This window comes from Harpegnathos saltator, unplaced genomic scaffold (genome assembly GCF_003227715.2).
Source record: "Harpegnathos saltator strain DR-91 unplaced genomic scaffold, Hsal_v8.6 scaffold161, whole genome shotgun sequence".
In the NCBI taxonomy this organism is placed as follows: domain Eukaryota; kingdom Metazoa; phylum Arthropoda; class Insecta; order Hymenoptera; family Formicidae; genus Harpegnathos; species Harpegnathos saltator.
In genome coordinates this window covers 249857-272991 of record NW_020229941.1, presented here as the reverse complement: position 1 = coordinate 272991, position 23135 = coordinate 249857, and the positions used below count along the sequence as shown (strand labels likewise).

Sequence of the window (23135 nt, the reverse complement as noted above, 5' to 3'; positions counted from 1 at the left end):
TATCATGAAAGCGAAGGCACTTTCGACGAACGGCAATTTGGAAACAAGCAGAGGCACATGCGTTCTTTGTTCTTTCTCTTAGCTGTCGTTAACGCTGAAATGCTACGCGTTAGCGACGGTCGCAATCTCAACTTGGCGCTCAATATGCAGAATATCGGAAAAGCGTACAACGATGCCGGTTACCATATGTTTGCAGAAAACAGCATTCAACAAATTCGCAAAATCCGCGGGGGTACCGAAGCAGCCACCTTTGCGACTCGCGGACATCAAGTCGATCGATATTTGGGCAAAGTGTCTCGTGTAGGTATCAATGCGGTGCAGCTGAGACGGCACTTGTGCGATTGCCGGAGTAACAAGGTATCGGTCGAGCAGCGCTCGCCCGCGCACTCGTCATCGTTTGAACGCCATGACCATGGTGGTAGGCTACTGTAAGAGATAGCGTGGTGAGTGGACGAACGCGAGCGAGGAAAGAAACATGAATCGTCCACGCGACGCTAAGGGGAAGTTTCTGCCATTGAACAACGGCCATAACGGCTGTCATGATCGCAGCAAACGCTGCAGTGTAACAATCAAAAAACACAGGAGTCGGAAGCGTCGTCGCGTTGATAGAGGAGTAGGCGCTCCGCGTAAATCGGAAGAATTTGTACGAAATCCCACGGAAGCATTCGCCGACGTGGATCCATATCGACGATTGACGAAAAATCTCACGTCCACACGTGCCCCGAAGACATCGGCGCAAAAGCGAAGCAAACTCGTTGATCCACGAGGATGCAAATGCTACATGGACGGCACGTGCGAAGTTGCCATCGACACCAAGGCCGAGGGACGAAGACTTCAGTATGCACTGCATGAAAATATCAAAGCGGGTGAATCACAATTGCCGTACGCACGGCCGGCGCTGCCTAAACATCGTCGTTAAGTCTATTCGTCCACAACGATGCCGAAAGTGGAAAGCCTGGCAACTATTGCAACCGACAGATGGACAAGGAAGGAAGGACCGACAAGGAATGCGATGAAAATATTGTTGTTCACTATCGTTGTTGTTGTTGTTGTTGTATCAACATGTAGCAACGGAATGCAAATAAAAAATTGATGCACCTTTCATTCAATTTTTTCCTTCTTTTCCTTTCCGTTCGTTCATTTCCTCGGTTGCCCGTCGGCTGTTCCGAAAGTCCTTGTACATTTCTTTCCAACAAGATTCGCTGAGAGTAGGGGAGGGGGGGTGAAAGCGAACGATTCTAGAGACACACATCAGCCTTGCTGAGACGAGGTGTCTGTTTCTTTTCCAGGAGATTTCGCCGAGGGGTGAAAAAACGAACAATGCGAGAAATGCCCGTCAGACTTGCCGAAACGGGGTATTCGTTTTTTTTCCAAAAAGTGAGAGAAAACCATGCGAGGGATACACGTTAGCCTTGCTGAGTCGAAGTGTCCATTTTTTCTTCGAAGAGGGGGGGGGGTGAAACGAACAAAACGAGAGATGCCTGTCAGCCTTGCTGAGTCGAGGTGTCCGTTTTTTCGAAGAGGAGGGATGAAACGAACGATGCGAGAGATGCGTCATACTTTCCGAATCGGAGTATTCATTTTTTTCCGAGAGGGGGGATGAAACGAACGAAACGAAAGATGCATGTCAGCCTCGTCGAAACTTGCTGTTCGTTTTCTTTTCGAAGAGGGGGGATGAAACGAACGATGCGAGAGATGCCCGTCATACTTTCCGAATCGGGATATTCGTTTTTTTCCAAGAGGGAGGATGAAACGAACGAAGCGAAAAATGCATGTCAACCTCGCCGAAACTTGCTATTAGTTTTTTTCGAATAGTGGGGATGAAACGAACGAAGCGAAAAATGTCCATCAGCCTCGCCGAAACTTGCTGTTCGTTTTTTTTCGAAGAGGGGGGATGAAACGAACGATGTCAAAGATGCACATCATACTTGCCTGGTCGGGGTATTCGTTTTTTTCCAAGAGGGGGGATGAAACGAACGATGTGAAAGATACACGTCAACCTCGCCGAAACTTGTTCGTTTTCTTTTTCCAAGAGGTGGGATGAAACGGACGATGCGAGAGACGCACGTCATATATGCCGAATCGGGGTATTCGTTTCTTTTCGAAGAGGGGGGATGCGAGAAACGAACGATGCGAGAGATGCACGTCAGCCTCGTCGAAACTTGCTGTTCGTTCTTTTTTCGAAGAGGGGGGATGAAACGAACGATGCGAAAGATGCACGTCAGCCTCGCTGAAACTTACTGTTCGTTTCCTTTTTCGAAGAGGGGGGATGAACGAACGATGCGAAAGACGCACATCATACTTGGCTGGTCGGGGTATTCGTTTTTTCCAAGAGGAGGGGTAAAACGAACGAAGCGAAAGATGCATGTCATCCTCGTCGAAACTTCCTATTCATTTTTTTTCCAAGAGGGGGGGGGGGATGAAACGAACCATGCGAAAGATGCATGTCAACCTCGTCGAAAATTGCTGTTCGTTTTTTTCGAAGATGGGGAATGAAACGAACAATGTGAAAGATGCACATCATACTTGCCTGGTCGGGGTTTTCGTTTTTTCCAAGAGGGAGGATGAAACGAACGAAGCGAAAGATGCATATCAGCGTCGTCGAAACTTGCTGTTCGTTTTCTTTTCGAAGAGGGGGGATGAAACGAACGATGCGAGAGATGCGCGTCATACTTTCCGAATCGGGTTTTCGTTTTTTCCAAGAGGGTGAATGAAACGCACGAAGCGAAATATGCATATCAGCCTCGTCGAAACTTGCTGTTCGTTTTCTTCTCAAAGAGGGGGGATGAGACGAACGATGCGAGAGATGCGCGTCATACTTTCCGAATTGGGATATTCGTTTTTTTCCAAGAGGGGGGATGAAACGAACGAAGCGAAAGATGCATATCAGCCTCGTCGAAACTTGCTGTTCGTTTTCTTTTCGAAGAGGGGGGATGAAACGAACGATGCGAGAGATGCGCGTTATACTTTCTGAATCGGGTTTTCGTTTTTTTCCAAGAGGGGGGATGAAACGAACGAAGCGAAAGATGCATGTCAGTCTCGTTGAAACTTGCTATTCGTTTTCTTTTCGAAGAGGGGGGGATGAAACGACCATTGCGAGAGATGCCCGTCATACTTTCCGAAACGGGCTATTCATCTTTCTCCTAGAGGGGGGATGAAACGAACGAAGCGAAAGATGCATGTCAGCCTCGTCGAAACTTGCTGTCCGTTTTCTTTTCGAAGAGGGGGGATGAAACGAACGAAGCGAAAGATGCATGTCAGCCTCGCCGAAACTTGCTATTCGTTTTTTTTTCGAAGAGGGGGGGTGAAACGAACGATGCGAGAGATGCCCGTCATACTTTCCGAATCGGGGTATTCGTTTTTTTTCCAAGAGAGGGATGGAACGAACGAAGCGGAAGATGCATGTCAGCCTCGTTGAAACTTGCTATTCGTTTTTTTTCGAAGAGGCGGGATGAAACGAACGATGCGAAAGATGAACGTCAGCCTCACCGAAACTTGCTGTTCGTTTCCTTTTTCGAAGAGGGGGGATGAAACCAACGATGTAAAAGATGCACATCATACCTGGTCGTGGTATTCGTTTTTTTCCAAGAGGGGGGGGGGTAAAACGAACTTAGCGGAAGATGCATGTCATCCTCGTCGAAACTTCCTACTTGTTCTTTTTCCAAGAGGGGGGATGAAACGAACGATGCGAAAAATGCACCTCAGCCTCGCCGAAACTTGCTTTTCGTTTTTTTCGAAGAGGGGGGATGAAACGAACGAAGCGAAAGATACATGTCAGCCTCGCCGAAACTTGCTATTCTTTTTTTTTTCGAAGAGGGGGGGTGAAACGAACGATGCAAGAGATGCCCGTCATACTTTCCGAATCGGGGTATTCGTTTTTTTTCCAAGAGGGGAATGGAACGAACGAAGCGAAAGATGCATGTCAGCCTCGTTGAAACTTACTATTCGTGTTTTTTCGAGGAAGCGGGATGAAACGAGCTATGCGAGGGATGCCCGTCATACATGTCGAATCGGGGTATTCGTTTTTTTCGAAAAGGGGGGATGAAACGAACGATGTAAAAGATGCACATCATACTTGCCTGATCGGGGTTTTCGTTTTTTTCCAAGAGGGGGGATGAAACGAACGAAGCGAGAGATGCATATCTGCCTCGTCGAAACTTGCTGTTCGTTTTCTTTTCGAAGAGGGGGGGATGAAACGAACGATGCGAGAGATGCGCGTCATACTTTCCGAAACGGGGTATTCGTCTTTCTCCTAGAGGGGGTTGAAACGAACGAAGCGAAAGATGCATTTCAGCCTCGCCGAAACTTGCTGTTCGTTTTTTTCCAAGAGGGGGGGGGATGGAACGGATGAAGCGAAAGATACATGTCAGATTCGCCGAAACTTGCTGTTCATTTATTTTCCAAGAAGGGGGATGAAACGAACGATGCGAAAGATGCATGTCAGCCTCGCCGAAACTTGGTGTTTGTTTTTCTTCGAAGAGGGGAGGAGGAATGAAACAAAACGAAGCAAAAGATGTCCGTGATACTTGCCGAATCAGGGTGTTCGTTCTTTTTCCAAAAGGAAAGGAGAAAATGAACGATGGCAGAAATGCCCGTCAGCCTTGCCGAATCTGGATGTTCGTTTTTTTTACGAATAGACTCGCTGATGGAGAGAGGAAACGAACGCAGCGAGAGATGCCCGTTAGCCTTGCGATCGTCGCTGTACATTTTTCTTTAGAGAAATTTCGATTTATTGAGGGGGAGGGCGCTGGAAACGAACGAGACGAGAGGTGCCCGTTGGCCGTTCCGCATGTCGCTGTCCATTTTTTTTCAGACAGATTCCTTGGAAGGGGTTTGGGAGGAAGCGAACGATGCGAGAGGTGCACGTCATCCTGCCGAGTCCAACTGTTCTTTTTTTTCAAAGAGATTTGTCGCATCGCGTTCGCTCGCAATTCGTTCGATCGAGTCTTGTCGATCGACAGCGAGACATCGCGCGGAAAACCACACGTTCTATATACGAGGGCGGTCCGATAAGTACTTAGCCTCACCGCCCGATGGCGCCACTATCGCAAGAGAAATTTACTATCGTGTAGTACATTCTCGTAGACGGCTACTGTCGAAATTTCAGCCGAATCGGACTCGTAGTTTTGTTTTGACCGCGTGTGGAAGCGGGCGTGTCCGCGGATTTTAGAAAAATGGGAAAAGAGCAATATCGGTCGGTGATTCGATTCTTGTTTTTGGAAGGGAAATCGCGCAGCGAAATCAAAGAGCGCTTGGATGCTGTGTACGGTGACTCTTCTCCTTCGATGGCGACCGTCAAAAATTGGTTTAACAAGTTTCAACGTGGTCGCACGTCGGTTTTTCATGAGCCACGCCCAGGTGCCCCGAAAACGGCTACCACGGAGGATAACATGACAAAAATCCATGATCTCATATTGGCAGACCGCTGATGGAAGGTGCGCGAGATAGCTGAGACAGTAGGCATCTCAAAAGACCGCGTGGGTCATATCCTGCATGAAATTTTGGGCATGAGAAAGCTGTCGGCGCGATGGGTGCCGCGTTTGCTCACTCCGGACAACAAGCGCAACCGTGAGACCACTTCAGAGCAGTGTTTGACGCTGTTTAAGCGCAATCCGAAGGAGTTTCTGCGTCGTTTCGTGACCGTCGACGAAACATGGATCCACTGGTACACACCAGAGACCAAGGAACAGTCGAAACAGTGGACTTCACCCGGCGAACGTGCTCTGAAGAAGGCGAAGACTGTCCTATCGGCCGGAAAGGTGATGGCCACCGTTTTCTGGGATTCACAAGGTGTGATCTACATCGACTACCTGGAGAAGGGCAAAACGGTCACAGGGCTGTACTATGCCGAATTATTGGGCCGATTCGACGCCGAATTGTAGAAAAAACGGCCTCATTTGGCGAAGAAAAAAGTGGTCTTCCACCATGACAACGCACTGGCTCACACTTCCGCCCTCGCCACGGTCAAATTGGTCGAATTGGGCTACGAACTGCTGCCCTATCCACCGTATTCTCCAGATTTGGCCCCGTGCGACTTCTTTTTGTTTCCAAACTTGAAAAAGTCACTCGCCGGGCAGAAATTTGAGTCGAATGAGGAGGTCATCGCCGCCACGGAGGCCTACTTTGCAGACCTCGAGAAAACGTATTTTTCAGACGGGTTAAAGAAGTTGGAGCATCGCTGGGTCAAATGTATCGAGCTAAAAGGAAACTATGTTGAGAAATAAATCGCCACTTTTCCAAAATTTTCGTTTTTCTTTTGTAGGCTAAGTACTTATCGGACCACCCTCGTATATATTAACGAAAATACCGGAGTACAGAGCAGTAGCTCCTGGTCCTATTGTACCTCTGACTGCTCTGTACTACGGTACGTACAATAGTACCGGCGCGCGCCTGGTACAGCTAGGTACGTACTGGAAAATTGTACAACTTGTACAGTAGAGGGGAAAGCTTTGCTTGTTCATTGGTCGTAAATCAGAGTGGTGGGGAAAATACCTCCAATCAGGTACAATGTACGCCCACCACGGCGACAATCGGCGACTTTAACCTAATGCTGCGCGACATGTTGCTGTTGTGACTTGGATCGCGATATTGGCGATTTTTGATACATTTCGCGCATGTAGCGAAGAAGACGGACAATGCGAGGGATGCCAGGCAGCTTTGCCGAATCGAGTTGTCCGTTTTGTTCCAGGAGGTTTCACTGAGGAGGGAGAAAACGAACGATGCGAGAGTTGCCCGGCAGCTTTGCCGAATCGGGCTCTGCATGCTTTTTTTCGAAAAATTTCGATGAGGGAGAGAAAACGAACAATATGAAAGGTGTACGTCAGCCTTGTCGAATCGAGCTCTGCATGTTTTTTTCTAAGAGATTTCGCTGAAGGGGGGGTAAAGAACGAACCATGCCAGATATGTCCGTCAGCTTTGCCGAATTAAGCTGTTCGTTTTTTTTCTATGTGATTTCGCTGAAGGGAGGTAGAAAACGAACGAAAGGTGCACGTCAGCCTTGCCGATTCGAACTCTGCATGTTTCTCTCCAAAAAGATTTCGATGGGGAGGAGAAAGCGAACGACGCAAGAGATGCATGTTAACCTTGCCGAATCGAGCTGTCCGTTTTTTTCTAAGTAGTTTCGCTGAAGGGTGGTAGAAACGAACGATGCGAAAGGCGCACGTCAGTCTTGTCGAATCGAGCTCTGCATATTTTTTTCAAGATATTTCGTTGAGGGAGGAGAAAACGAACGATGCGAAAGGTACACATCAGCCTTGTCGAATCGAGCTCTGCATGTTTTTCTTCAAAAAAGATTTTGATGAGTGGGAGAAAACGAACGATGCGAGAGTTGCTCGCCAGCTTTGCCGAATGTCGCTATACATTTTTTTTCAAAGGGATTCGATGATGGGAGGATAAAACAAACGAAGCCGAGCGTGACTTCAGAATTACCCCGTACTGTGGGCAGTCCCAGCATACACTTTTCGCATCGCGTTCACTCGCACTTCGTTCGATCGAGTCGAGTGGAACGAACGAAGCACGAGACCACAGAAAATACCATCCGTTCTATATTTCCTATTGTGGCAGGAGGAAAATCCACACGCCGTTCGAGAAGGCGCGTTCCAGTACCGCTGGAGTATTAATGTTTGGGCCGGAGTAATTGCGGACCGAGTGGTGAGTATCATTCGATTGAAGAAACTTCTTTCTCGCAATGATTTTCTAATATTTCATAATTTTTAGATCGGTCCGTACTTTTTGCCACCTCGGCTTAATGGCGAGATTTACGCCGATTTTATCAAAAATCAACTCCCAGGGCTACTCGAGGACGTCCCTCTACAGGCACAAGCGGAGTTGATCTTTCAACATGATGGAGCTCCTGCGTACTTTAGCCGGCAAGTGCGAGATATATTACATACGCGTTTCCCGGAAAGGTGGATAGGTCGAGGTGGTCCGATCACCTGGCCGCCGCGATCTCCTGACCTTAATGTGCTCGATTATTTCTTATGGGGTCACGTTAAGAATTTAATCGAACAGCGGCGTGATGGTACAGAACAAGAAGTACGTGAGGTAATTGTCGCGGCCTTCAATACTATCACGCCGGAAATGACGCACCGAGCAACGCGCGATATTAAACGAAGAGCCAAATTTTGTATGCGAGAAGAAGGACGGCACTTCGAGCAGTTTTTACATTAATACATTAATGTACAGTGGATTAGGCCTCCTGGGGATACCACTATAAAAAAACGCGCCATGCTATCTACCGCTAGGTGGTATGGAAAGGATAGCACCGATAATCATCTCCGCGAGGAGAACGCGTGACGAAAACGCGCATTTATAGGGTGGCCGGTTATAAGCTGCCAACCCGAAGTGTGAAGGTAGATTGGGTTAAGATAAACATAAAAGTCCTATACCGTGTTGCAAGATTCACAATAATTATCGAGTTATTAATGACAGAAATCTGAGGAGTAGAAGCGCGCCGACATAGCGGGAAGACGAGGGGAAGGACAACGCGCCGCTATTCGTTGTTTTATCTCGTCGGAATTACGTCTCGCCGCACGCCGCCCACAGTTGCTGGGCCGAGCCGTAGCCTGAGCAGCTTCAACGTTTCTTCAATCATCTACGCCGGCGCGCTCCCACTCTTCAAGATTTCTGTCATTAATAACTCGATAATTATTGCGAATCTCGGTAAACGGTATGGGACTTTTATGTTTGTCTTAATGTAATCTACCTGTACACTTCAGATTGTAAACTTACAACCACCCACCCTGTATATATATATACAGGGTGTTTGATAGCTGATCATGTAGACGAAAGTTGGAGATAGATTGGGTATAGCCGAGAAGAAAAGTCATGTACCATAATGTCAAATTGCCAATAGTTATCGAGTTATTAATTAAAACATGTGAGCCAACGAGCGCGTAGAGAGCGGAGGGCGGCTGCAGTAAGCACGTAGACATTTGATACAGGCGGAGTCAGCGAGTGACGATAGGCGAGCGCGCGCGGCGAGGGGCAACGTAAGTGACAAGAGGCGATCGCGCGCGACGAGGAGCAAGCGAGCTTTTTCTTTACAGCTTTTTCCTTATAGCTCGCTCGCTCGCTCTTCATCGTTCACGCTCGCTCGCTCTTCGTCGCGCTCGCTCGTCTCTTGTCGCTTGCGCTCGCTCGCTCCTCGTCGTTCGCGCTCGCTCGCTCCTCGTCGCGCGCGTTCGCCTCTTGTTGTTTACGTTGCCCCTCGCCGCGCGCGCTCACCTACCGTCACTCGCTGACTCCGCCTGTATCAAATGTCTATGTGCTTACTGCGGTCGCCCTCCGCTCTCTACGCGCTCGTTGGCCCACATGTTTTAATTAATAACTCGATAACTATTGCCAATTTGACATTATGGTACATGACTTTTCTTCTCGGCTACACCCAATCTATCTCCAACTTTCGTCTGCATGATCAGCTATCAAACACTCTGTATAAATCTATGCATATATTAGAAAAACAAAAGCATTATACAATTAACCATGTATAAAATTGTGGGAAAACTGCAAAACTTAACATGTTTTATACATAAACAATGTTTAAAAGGATGTCAAACAAGTTACTTTTGATCCCTTAGATAATTTCTAGTATTAAAGGATTAATGTGGTATAATTATCGTAACAATGAGTCTCGTGTAACAAAAAGCAAGCTGAAAACATTTCTCATAAAATATCATCACTTCAACATTCAAAAGTAAAAGATAATTTCAGAATGTAAGATGTTTTAGAAATGCACAAATATTACAGAAATGAATAATTGTTAAAGAAATGAATAATTAGTAAATATATGTCGAACATGTTATTAATTATTAAACAAACTTCGAAAATGTTGAACAGTCAATGTTCTTTTACTTGGAAGGAAACAATCTTACGATATCTTTTCTTTCTATGATTGCTTTTGTCGTTCAGTAGCTTTTACAAGCCAATATTTGATTACATCTTCGTAGATTTGGAACAACCGTGCGTTTTTTGAGTAGCTGTTAATATTGCTGAGCAAGTTCGAAGATTCGAGAACTTCTGTTTTCCTTTAAAACCTATCCAACTATATGTCTTCGCCAAATCATTAGACATTATTCTTGGCAATATACGTTTCACCATATTTTTGTAAGATGTTCCCCCAATTTGTAAAATTTCTTTGACCTAAACAACAATTATAAATTTGTATAAATTATAAATACACTCAGAATATATTAGTAAATGAATTTACTTACAAAAGTGTTGAAATTTTCATTCTGGATTAAAAATTCTTCTAGTTCTTCCAATTCTGCTACAGTTTTCAGAGGGAAATTATAAGTTTTAAATATAGAATCTTTATTTGAAACAATCGGTTCATTTTTCTCTGAATTTGCTTTCATCAATAATATACTGACATCAATAATATAATATCTTCTGACATTTGTTGTTGTCTGATATTAATTATTTGCAATTGTCGTAATACTTGTTTTTTGAAATTAGCATCTGAAACAAAGTATTTCGTAAATATACTTAGATTAGTAATGTCCATTATTATAGACAGCACACATAACTGCAAACCATTGTTCATGATTATAATATACATTAAAGAAAAAATACATATGTAGCTATTTGTTTAGGAAAACTTAAAGAAGATATAATATTACCATACAGATAATCAGATAGTTGTATAGTTTCATATGAAGATTTATTGGAAGTAGATATTCACGATTTTCTTTCTCATTAGATTTTCTTACTGCTGTTGATTCAACTGCACATTTATTTCTGATTGCAGATTGTGAAGTAGATAATGATTTTACAGCAGCTGTCAAAGTTAAAATTAACAATTGTACTCTCTTTATTACCATTTAAAAGTTGATCAGTGCTTATAAAATGATTAATATTATATATGTATATCTTATATAAATATACAGGGTGTTTGATAGCTGATCATGCAGATGAAAGTTGGAGATAGATTGAGTGAAGCCGAGAAGAAAAGTCATGTACCATAATGTCAAATTGCCAATAGTTATCGAGTTATTAATTAAAACATGTGAGCCAACGAGCGCGTAGAGAGCGGAGGGCGGCTGCAGTAACCACGTAAACATTTGATACAGGCGGAGTCAGCGAGTGACGATAGGCGAGCGCGCGCGGCGAGAGGCAACGTAAACGACAAAAGGCGAGCGCGCGCGACGAGGAGCGAGCGAGCGCAAGCGACAAAAAGCGAGCGAGCGCGACGAAGAGCGAGCGAACGCGAACGACGAGGAGCGAGCGAGCACGAACGACGAGCGAGCGCAAGCGATAAGAGGCGAGCGAATGCGACGAAGAACGAACGAGCGCGAACGACGAGGAGCGAGCGAGCTATAAGGAAAAAGCTACAAAGAAAAAGCTCGCTCGCTCCTCGTCGCGCGCAATCGCCTATTGTCGCTTACGTTGCCCCTTGCCGCGCGCGCTTGCCTACCATCACTCGCTGACTCCGCCTGTATCAAATGTCTACATGCTTACTGCGGCCGCCCTCCGCTCTCTGCGCGCTCGTTGGCTCACATGTTTTAATTAATAACTCGGTAACTATTGCCAATTTGACATTATGGTACATGACTTTTCTTCTCGGCTACACCCAATTTATCTCCAACTTTCGTCTGCATGATCAGCTATCAAACACCCTGTATAAATATATCAGTCTGCGGAAAACAAAATCTTACAGCAGAATCCATAGCCTACTGTGTCCGCATTAAGCTCGTGTTCTATGGATTGTGTTTGTTGAAATAATCTGATGACAGATTAGCGATAGGAATGACCATTCTTGCCGTCAACCTGCCATAAGGTTATTTCAACAAACGCTGTGTACAGAACACGAGCTTAATACGGACATAATAGGCTATGGATCTGCTGTGGGATTTTGTTATCTGCAAATATGGCTATATGGATATATATATATATATGTCATAGGGCTTATGTCATATTCCAGGTCCATTTCTGATGTCAGATGATTAATTCCAGGACTTTTTGTAAGTTTGAGGTACGGCATGGAACTTTTTTTATATCCGACGGCTAATTTGAGGACCGACTTGGAAATATACAATATATATTTTGGTTTGTTCCAAGACTATTTGGGACTTGGAAATAATCACTTATATTATTCAGTATCTTTCAAAACGTATTTTATAGAATTCTTAATCAGAAAATTAATACTCAAAATTATTCTGAATATGTTCAGGGAGTATTATAAAACGTCGAATACATCCGAGATAATCTCAAAATGTTTTATGGTATACTTACTACATATATTATATAATTGTTACTACATATATTATATATTGTATAAATGTTTCGTGTGTATTTCGAAGCTGTTTTTATAAATTACTTAGGCTGCATTCTAAAACGTCTATTTCGAGGAAAATTTTACTAGAAATCTATAGTATATTATAGTATATGTAACTTAAACTGTAGATGTTTCAGTAAAATTGTCCTCGAATAGGATAGTTATAAAATATCGCATTATAGTTGCTTCCCAGCAAACACAATGTTACATGTAACGTGCATGTTAGTTGTAATTTCCTACTTAACAATATAACTGTTATACAACACATATGTTATAACATGCGTTATATGTATTACAATACAATGGTATATAATTTCAACTTACAGTAAAATAACAAACAGATTGTTTTAAACTTATAACTTATACAAATAATTATAGGATTTTTTTGGTAATTACATATATTCATACATGTAAGAGTACTTCATTTAAGGGGACCAACTCCCGTCCTAACCAACTCGGTTAGGACGCGGAAAAATTGGTGATTTTTGTGAATTTTTATCTAAACAACAGTAAAGCGAATCTTTTTAAAACTTTACAGGTATTTTAGTCGATGTTTAGGCAATAAACAAAATTTATAATATTTAAACATTATGCATATAATATCGCGATATGAGAATGTCTTCGCAGCGCTGCGCCGCAGGAGTTGTAAATTGGCGTGCATGATAGCGGATCCAATTCTTGTCTGAAACATATGAACCAGATTTTTTCTTATTTGTTATAGAATTATATCGTCGATGAACTTAAAAAACTAAGACAAAAGTATAGAATTACAAAAAATGCAAGATTGTAAAGGTAAAGGTACGACTTTTTACGACAAAATTTCGATTTACTTTTGCAAAAATAATTGATTAATGTAATGTTTTTTATAAATGTTTTGAGTTCATCGACGATGGTTGGTAATTAGTTAAGAAAAAATCGCCGGCAGATGTCGATCGGTCGAATAAATTTTTCTGTATCGTGCACGCCAGTTTGAAAGAAGTGATGTTGAGAAAAACGCGTTTAAAGTTTTTGATACGAAAAAGTCATGGTTATTCAATACTTACAGCAGTCATAGGCTAATCTGCTATACCAGGCGCATACAGCAAGCCTTCCGCTTCCTCATAGAACTCGTGCTGTTCCATTTGCAGAATTCTACGAGCTGTTCGAGCCTCCTGTGTGCTGCTTGATCTGCGGCGCTCTTTCTGCTGCACTCGCTGCGTCTCGTAGTTGTCGGCGAAACATCTACATTGTTGCCCAATTTTTATGTCTAGGACATTCATTATTTTTAAAATTGACGAGTATCCTTCATTAAACACACCCGCAGCAATGAAGGCGGCGATTTCTATAATTTTTGATCCCGAATGTAAATGTTTTGGGACTAGGCGCCAGATAGTTGAATTAAAACTCTCGTTGGAGTTTTGTGTGTGTCCGCCTAAACATCTTGTCAAAAGCTGTTCCTTGGAAAAGTCCTTATAAATTGGGAGCAAATGTTTTACGACCTCTGGATGAAGTGGAGGGGGATGGTTGAAATCTTTACTTGCCGCCTCAGCCTTACGCCACTTGCACCAGCTGTCGGCCCCGGCCGGACAATTGTCATGCTTCGGATTTTCATTTGTGGAGCATAAATGATGAAGTGTTGCCATTATAGCTTTCTTCATTCCGGCAACGGAATCTACATTTCGCCTTATTGCTAATCCATAATGTTTTGTTAATTTAGTAATAAGGACATTGGTCAATTTTCCTTTTCCACCAAGTTTTTCCCTTGTTTTTACATTTCGGAGCCGCGTGCCCATCCGTTTCTCTACATGTCCAACGCACTCACTTCTCACTACCGGGAGATCATCGCCATATGGATTTAGATCTAAAATGGCTTTATACGTTTTGGAATCACCGTCTCCAATATAATTAGTGTACGCCACGCCGAATTTCTCCTTGGACCTCATAAACATTTCTTGCACGGCGTCGACCTCCATTTTACCTGCGGAACCGGAATGGTTTGCAAAACACTCTTCTTTGTGCTGTTCGTACCACTCAATATATTTGTCAGTACCTTTCTTTTTATTCCAAAACGTACAGGCTTGGCAGTATCCGCTTTTTACGACGAGGTCTATGATTTTGCCAGTATAATATCCAATGAGGGTCGTTACACCGTATAACGAAGTAAACCCACGTTTCTTCCACGAACCATCGCCAGATACTTTGAACTCTGTTGGAGGTCTTCCTTTGTTGACATTTTCAATTTGTTCCTCTTCACTGGCTTTTTTGCAGAAAATATCAAACATCGAACGTGCTGCTGTGTATATATGTTGCACACTTATAGTGTATGAACTCGTGCTTATACCTTGACCGATGTCCATAAGTCCACTAAATATATTTATACCTTCTCGGCCGATGCCTAATAGTCGCATAACGAAAACGATTCTTCGGTTAATTTCATAGCTAGTATTAATCAACGGCCCTGAATCGATTTCTTTACGACCACAAGTACATCGAACAATAAGTTTAAAACCGAGACCACGGTTTCCGGATTCTTCAAACTTTACATTTTGCTTGCATTGTCTACAAATAAGCAACTCCGCGAGCGCGCCAAAAACAGTTACAAATTCTACAATTCTATAATAATGTAGTGGATCATAAATTATATCATCACTACTCGCACTTTTAAATTTTTTAGCGGTGTCACTCTGCTCCACATCCTTATCCTCTTTCGTAAATTTATTGCCATGAAACTGTCTCTTTCGCGGTCTTGATGCACGTGCTGACTCTTCTTTTTTTCCTTTTGGATACACTTTATTGTTTTCACATAGGAACGTCTTCACACACCGAACAATGGGGCTCGACTGACTGTTAGCAATAACCGCCTCGAAACGAAGGACTTTTCAAAAATCCGTTGTGTTTGAAACAGCTGCCTCGATTACACTTATACAAACAAACACATATGCAGACTACACAACAGATCAGTGTTCACAAACACTGACTCAACATCTGCCGAAACGATAGTCCTGTGCGAGAGACCGAGAGACGGAGCGTCGCTAAGCGCTCTCGCCGTGCGTACGTCACGCGTACCTACGTGACGCGTACCTGTTTCGTGAGCTGTATCTACCGAACGACTTCGAATTTCGCTTTATAGCTTTAGGAATATTTTCTCTACGAATACTACTATCGATTTTTGAAAAAAAAAAAAATCGAAAATTTTGACTTTGTAACCGAGTTGGTCCCCTTAAATACATCTGTAAATTAATTCTTTGCTATATTTTCCATGCTTTATATTATGACGTAACAAAGCCTATTCATAGTTGTAAGTATATGGCATAAGGCTGTAACGTAAGCTATCAGCAAATGCAAATAATTCATTTCACTCCTGACAGTCTTATAGTCATATGTTCACAACCATTGTAGAATGAGCTAAAATCATTCCTATTTCCTTTTTGTATAGCGTTTCTTATTGGTAAAACTAATACAGCACTGGTGTAATACAGTTATGAACAAAAGGTTGTCACTATTCGATGCAGTTTAGAATGCAGCTAATTAACCTAAAAAGAACTCATTTTGAAAATTTTCTCAAATCACTTATTCTTTCATTGAACAATTTAGCTGTGCTCCAAACTGCATCGAAACAGTAGTAACAACCTTTTTATTCCTGAATTTATTGCACTAGTGCTATTCTTGTTTTCTCAATAGCAAACGCTATTAATTTGTACTTACTTTTCGTGTCCCACACTAGATATATGTGTCTCTTATTGTTCACATGTCGGATGACGGAACACAAATAACAAAGTACTTTATAACATGAAAGAATGACGCACGTCGTAAGAAGTCGCTAACACGGCTGTATTGCGACTGTGTATCTATGTTGAAAAGTTTCTCTTTGCTGCAACATATAAAGAGTTTCATATTAGAATAAGAATATAAATAAATATTTATATATGTTGCTTGTAAAATTTTCTAAAAGTATAACCTCCAATTTTATGCAGTGTTTTACTGACGAACTATTAAAGATGCGTGAAACATATGATACAAAATATATAAGAAACTATTCTTACACTTTATTTAATGTTTGATACAATATGATTTACAAAAGAAAGAGGAAGATTACCTTTGATTAAGATTATGGCCTGTATTCGTAGTCCGGTCTTATATTTAAGATTGTCTTAAGTCCATCTTCAGATGCTGTATAGATCATTTCATTGGCTACAAAATATCTGAACGTGTACTCAAGACGGTCTTAAATATAAGATCTGACTATGAATACGGCCCTATGTCAAGAAATGTTGGCGAAAGGGCATAGCGAAAACAGAGTCTGGAGACAACGAAGTTCGGTGTCGTAATTCACTTTGTCGTGTATAGATGGCGACTTTGTAGACGTACGGCGCGAATTACTGATGTGAACGCACAATATACCCATATAGCAAACGGACATTCAATGGATATTCATTGCACGTTTATTTTGTTACGAAAGACGTTCATAGAATATACGTTTGGCACAACTTCGAATGTCAAAGGAACATGGACATACATCGGACATCCACAGGACATCCACAAAATATATTGGTGAGAATATTCGAAAAAGGAAGTCGGTAGTATGTTCTACTTACATTCATAGAATATCCTATTCGAATATTCTAAAAATAGAACATTCGTACTTCGTAAGAATATTCATAGAATATTGTGTGCTATCTGGGTATGGGAGTCGCTTATAGTTTCTGAGATATTTGACTTTAAAGTTTCATAATTGTACGTTGAAGTATATGTGAAGTAGATAAGCAGTTTTCATTCACTTTAAATATAGGAAATAGTACATATAAGCGGGAGAGGGGCTTCGTCTCTCTCCCGCACCCCAAACAAATCCTAACTTAACCTAACTTAGTGCATCTTTATATATTTCTAGACATTGTTGAAAAAAGTTCTCTTAAGATCTATCACCTGGCTCAACTTAACTTATTATATCTGCATATAACTAGGTGTTGTGGCTTTAAGGAGATCTTTTCAACATCGTCTAACAATATATACAACAATGTCACAGAGTCTCCAAGCTGCGAAAGAAACCGAGGAGAGTTCCATAAAAAGCGCGACTAGGCAATCTCCGATCGCTCAAGCCGCAAATGTTACGTCTCCGGCCGTTTCTAGGCTAGACAACGCGATTTCCGACGATAAAGCCGACGGTAAAGCCGAGGGCAAGAGCAAGGCGGAATTGCGTGCGGAACGAAGAGCTAAGCAGGAGGCTCAGAGAGCGGCGAAGCAGCTTCAACAAATCTCAGCAAAGCAGCAACTATCCTCAACGAAGAGCAACGAAAGGAGCCAAGAAACTCCTTCAGAAAAACTGCGTGCACAGCAAGTGGTTGTCGAAGCTGTGAGTGTAAAAAAAATTGTGAAGAAAAGTAATGACCACCAGGTGAACCTGTTCCAGCACCTATATAATGAAAGGGAGCTCTCTTTGGCCAGCGTGCCCATCAATTCGAATATTCATCCGGCAATCATAGGTTTGGGCGCGCAGTACACGGGCAGAACAATCGTCGGCAGCAATGCGAGGTGTGTTGCGCTATTGGCAGCTGTCAAGCAGGTAATCCTGGATTTTGAGAAGCCGGAACAGGCTGACTTCACTCGTAGCCTCGAGATATGTCTGCGGGATTTGCTCGCGTACCTACATCGTTGTCGGCCGGTGGCTGTTTCAATGCAAAACGCAATGCGTCATCTCAAGTGGCACATGACGAATTTCTCGGTCACTATGTCGACATGTGAGGTGAGTGCTTTTGTTCAGGGGGGAAGAGAAAATCGACTCCATAATTATACAGTGTCCCAGTGAATATCCCAAAGAGAACTAAATATCTCTTTTGTTTTTAACAATATCATATTATCCTAACACTTTTTTGGAACTTGTTTCTGCTTTTCTATATTCAAAGTCATCTCACGGTCATAATTCATACAACTACTTCGATGCACTTCAACATACTCTATAAAATGTTATAGAAAAAATATGCTTTCCTGCAAAAAATACTGGAAACCTTTAAAAAATTTGAGACAGACTATAAAAAAATGTTTCTTCCACGAAATTCCTCATTTGAAACTATTCACATTGTGTTCTAATATAATTTCTTATATCATTTCTTATATATAATAATTTCTTATATCATTAAAAATAAAAGAAATATTTAGGTATTTTTATATGAAAGTATTGGGACACTATATATAGGGTGTTCATTTGGAAATTTTCCAGCTGATTATCTCGAAAACTATGAAATATATTAAAAAAAAGCTAAAACACATGTTCCATGATTTCGAAGGGGAAAGAGAATGGTATTATCAGTTTTTTACTTGGAGGGCATTTTCAAAGTCAATTGAAAGTCAAGTTAATTTTTTTAAATAAAAAGCCCAATTTTTATTGTATCTTCTTTTTCTACCAATTAATTTGAACAATTTTTGTCTGAAACATTTTTTATTCGCCTAATATTTTTAAAAATATTTAAGCAAAACTTGGTAACTTTTTCAACATTTAACTTACGATATCTCGCTAACTATTCGTCGAAAGAAAAAATAGTATTAGACTTTTTACTTTATTTACTATTAAGAATATATTATTATAATATTGCCCTAATTTTTGTTAATTTAATAATTTTGAAATTTTCAAAGGTCGATAAATTAACAAAAGTTAGGGCACTATTACAGTAATATATTCTTGATAGTAAATAAAATAAAAAAGTCTAATACTATTTTTTCTTTCGACGAATAGTTAGCAAGATATCGTAAGTTAAATGTTGAAAAAGTTACCAAGTTTTCCTTAAATATTTCAAAAAATATTAGGCAAATAAAAAAATGTTTCAGACAAAAGTTGTTAAAATTAATTGGTAGAAAAAGAAGATATAAAAAATTGGGCTTTTTATTTAAAAAAATTAAGTTGACCTTCAACTGACCTTGAAAATGCCCTCCAAATAAAGCTGATAATGCCATTCTCTTTTCTCTTCGAAATCATGGAACACGTGTTTTAGCTTTTTTAATATCTCATAGTTTTCGAGGTTTTTTACCTGTTACGTTTGAAATTTGGCACCCTGTATAATAAAAAAAATTTTTATAAAATATTTTAGTTTTATATTGTATGTTAGCTTTTCTTTATAATCATGGAAGAACAAGTAATTACGACATTATTAATTCTTAATTGGAATTTTATTGTCTATCTCTCAAGGATTTCTTATTTATTTCTCAGGCGAAAACCAAGCTAACAGGTATAATAGACACCTACATAATGGAACAAATTCAACTGGCTGGCAAAGCAATATCCATAACTATTCAGACTAAGATATCAAACGGAAATATCATTTTAATTTACGGATTGTAAGTATCGAATTTATAAGAATGGATTTTTCAAATTATATATAGCTTATAAGTTTTTTACTTACTTATAAGTAGAAAATATGTTTTCTGATGATATCAAACAGTCTAATTCTCAACGGTATAAAATTTTAGCTCATCCTTAATCTATAATATATTAGTGGATGCACATGCTGCGGGTAAACAATTCCGCGTTATCGTAGTCGACGGCAGACCGTGGCTAGAAGGAAGAGAACAATTGAAACGTTTAGCGAAACATGGAATCAATTGTTCATATATGTTCATCAACGCTGTGAGCTTCATTATGTCAGAAGTAAGTAATGCGTAGCTGACTAACGCAGGATGTGAATTGAAAAGCTGAAAATACACAAATAAAGCAAATTTTATTTCGATAAATTTCAACTTTCGTCATTAAAACGCTAAAAAGAATTCTTTAAAAATTCAACTTGTTTATATTCTCATTACTTTGATATGTTTGTATGCCTCGGCTTCTATCCTCTCTTACACTGAGCTATTATATTTATTTTTTTGTGCAACGTGTTAACAAATATGTAATAATGTTATTTATATGACAAATTATTTCATCATTGACTAGGTTAGCAAAGTCTTTCTTAGTGCTCACGCAATATTGGCCAATGGCGCGGTGATGTCGCGAGTCGGAACTTCGCAAATCGCTTTGATAGCCAAAGCCTTCAACGTACCGGTTTTAGTAGCGTGTGAGACGCATAAGACATGTGGACGAGTGCAGACTGATTCCATCGTGTATAATGAACTTGGTAAGCATTAAAAAATCTATTTGATTCACACATATAATGTATTACATGCAATTTTCCATTACTATGTACTATTGTGTTTAACTCTATTACAACTTTAAAATATACTTTATATTTTTCATTTTATTATACTTTTACAATACACATAGGAGAATATAATTTGGATTAGGCAAAACTGATTCATCCTACTGCACTTTGGAACTAGTTTGGCCTAGACGAAACTAGTTTATCCTGAAATCGGGTTTGGCCGGTAAGATATATATATATATATATATCTTACTAGAGTTACCAACTTTGTTCACCCGTCACTTATATATACATTTTACTCAATTGATTTATTCACTTTTTATAATCTTTAATTTCAATTTAATTCAGTTTTAATCTCATGTCTTCTACATAGCTTAATGACTATTATACTTGTTCATTTCTTTCATTCCTATCATTTCAGGGAATGCGGATGATCTCGTAACTTCGAATCAATATGGTAATTCGAGAAAGTCTCTGTTCACCAACTGGCGGGCGAGAAAGTCGCTGAATCTCTTAAACATCACATATGACGTAACACCAGCCGATCTCATTACTGCTGTCGTCACGGAATTGGCCATTCTGCCATGCACCAGTATTCCTGTGATCCTACGAATTAAACCTTCAGAGTTTTAAATTTATGTTATATTTCTCTCTCTCTCTCTCTCTCACACACATACACACACACAAATGTAAACAACTTACTTCCCTAAATTGTTTTAGATCAAATAGATTATTAAAAAAAAAAATGTTTTAACTATAGAGTTCCTAAATATACAGAAAAATTAAGAATGTGTGAATATATTTAAAAGAAAAATAAGAACTCTATATTATCTTTAAATATCGGATTATTTAAATATTACTTATTTATCTCTAACATTTAATGATTTCAATAATTTGCTCTAAAATTTCTCTCTTCAACCTGCCAGACGAATTAAATACAAATTAAAAAGAAATAAAAATAATATTTGTGTAGATAATGGAGAGTAATTTCATACATTTACTAATGCATTTTCTTTTTTTGAAATATGAACCTAAGATATTTTCTGGAAATAAATTCTTCAACCGATAAACCTTGCATGATGTTAAAGACATGACAGTGACTACGAGAGAATTGCACATACATTAGTTGAAATTACCAAGTATAACATATATATATGGTGTGTATTCGTTGTCACGCGACACCATAACAACTGTAACGATCATTCGATAAATATTTTGTGAAGTAGGTGAATTAATATTGATTGGGGGACTTTTTAACGACGAATATATTATACACACTTACGTACGCATGCGTACATACATACACACACACACACACACACACACACATAATGATTTAATGATACGCTATTTAGTACAATACAAATCAACTCGAACATTAGTTGTAAGAAATGAAAAAATATATTCCTTATAGAGTTGATTTATTTCTACGAAAATTGTATTTATCGAGCCTTGATTTTTGCGTGATTATTCTCTCGTTTAATTATTTGCTTTGTTGCTAACATGAAAATATGTAATTAATAAATACATTGATATTAATAAATTGTATGTTATTATCTGCTAATTATGTTCCATTAAAAATATGAGAATACAGGAACAATTTTTAATATTTAAAGATATTAGCATTGTAAAATTAAAGAAAAAGGAAAAAACTTAAAGGAAAAGGAAAGTAGAGAGCACTGTTAACAATGTAGAGCAAGTTTAAATTATCAATATACATATGTATGAAAAAGCAACGGTAGGTCTTGTTACACTGCTTCCTCGCCCAAAAATCTCAAAACTTTTTTGTCGAGTTACGAGTAACAAAATACGTCTGACGTCATAGATTAAGAAGAATGGTTGCAGTTAGAGAATGCAACTTTGGAGTGATTGATTTTTAGAAAATGGATGTTAGTAGATTTAAAGGTATAATTTCCAAAAGTACAATTGGTAATTATACAGAATACCCTCTCCACCTCCAATATCGATGAAAAAATATTTGGTAATTATTTAGAAGTCTGATAACACCTTGGATTTCGCTTAAACTCACTTATCTTATGTATTTTGACATGTAGAAGCCGAATTTATAACTTAAAATCGTCGCTCGGCTTTATTTTGCGAAAAATAAATTGTTAAAGATAATAGATACGATAGGTTAAGAAACCTGTCATTGCAATGTAAAATCTGTTCATTATAGTTGCATTTACTGTACTAATGTAGCGTAGTGCAGCAACTTCATGAAAATACTTAAATTAAGAATATTTATATAAATAATTTTGGTAATTGTGAAGAATACAGGCCTCCTCATCAATTGCGGTGAAACTTTCCACAATTGTGTATTTTGGTGCGTAGAATGTGATTTGGCAAGAAAAAAGTGTTGCTCTCAAACGGATCAAAAGTTATAAAAATCTGAAAAATAACATGCATAAGGTTAGGAAATCTTTTTCTTCTTCTTCAATAGATGGCTCTGTGCATACAATAAATGCTCCAACGCCACTCACACATTATAAGCAGAGAGAAGAATAAGAGCGGCCACCGGCCGTATTTCGGGGGATACGGCTAGGCGCATTTTAGATACGCCATCTGACCAAAATACGCCTAAACTACGCCCGCTAGGCGCACTTTCGCGGTGATAAAAGTAAAATGCGCCTAGATCCGTGTCCGTACTACTTCCATGCAATGGATAGTAGATTAGAAAAAGACAGACGACAGACAATCGTTCCGTCTTTGTCTCACTACTGAGCGCCGCGCGGCAGTAAACACGAGGCGAGGTAGCGGCG

General features: G+C 40.1%; 2 protein-coding genes across 11 annotated transcripts; one reads left to right on the top strand and one right to left on the bottom strand.

Moving 5' to 3' along the window:
- Window positions 1–9751: 9751 nt before the first annotated feature.
- On the bottom strand, window positions 9752–16417 carry LOC109504083 (uncharacterized). Of its 7 annotated transcripts, none has more exons than XR_003112595.1 (5): window positions 16212–16321; window positions 15959–16124; window positions 10620–10777; window positions 10212–10458; window positions 9752–10140 (listed from the first exon to the last, which is right to left on the bottom strand). XR_003112595.1 is itself a non-coding variant. In XM_025296939.1 (5 exons), exons 3-4 carry the CDS (start codon window positions 14659–14661, stop codon window positions 13330–13332), a joined length of 1260 nt encoding a protein of 419 aa, XP_025152724.1. In that variant the 5' UTR covers window positions 14662–15483; window positions 15959–16124; window positions 16212–16321; the 3' UTR covers window positions 12516–12956; window positions 13318–13329. The 7 variants fall into 7 exon arrangements, 3 of the variants coding, with proteins under 3 accessions (XP_025152724.1, XP_025152723.1, XP_025152722.1); XM_025296939.1 differs by lacking the exons at window positions 9752–10140; window positions 10212–10458; window positions 10620–10777 and adding exons at window positions 12516–12956; window positions 13318–14231; window positions 14304–15483; XR_003112594.1 differs by lacking the exon at window positions 10620–10777 and having other exon boundaries at window positions 9756–10140.
- Window positions 16418–16661: 244 nt separating this feature from the next.
- LOC112588142 (translation initiation factor eIF-2B subunit delta-like) lies at window positions 16662–21898 on the top strand. Of its 4 annotated transcripts, none has more exons than XR_003112591.1 (7): window positions 16682–16804; window positions 17277–17993; window positions 19452–19579; window positions 19712–19889; window positions 20172–20352; window positions 20499–20599; window positions 20798–20979. XR_003112591.1 is itself a non-coding variant. In XM_025296936.1 (7 exons), the coding sequence occupies exons 1-7, from the start codon at window positions 16760–16762 to the stop codon at window positions 21007–21009; spliced, it is 1404 nt and encodes a 467-aa protein (XP_025152721.1). In that variant the 5' UTR covers window positions 16682–16759; the 3' UTR covers window positions 21010–21898. The 4 variants fall into 4 exon arrangements, 3 of the variants coding, with proteins under 3 accessions (XP_025152720.1, XP_025152721.1, XP_025152719.1); XM_025296936.1 differs by lacking the exon at window positions 20499–20599 and having other exon boundaries at window positions 17277–17603; window positions 17661–17993; window positions 20798–21898; XM_025296935.1 differs by lacking the exon at window positions 20499–20599 and having other exon boundaries at window positions 16662–16804; window positions 17381–17993; window positions 20798–21897.
- Window positions 21899–23135: the final 1237 nt, after the last annotated feature.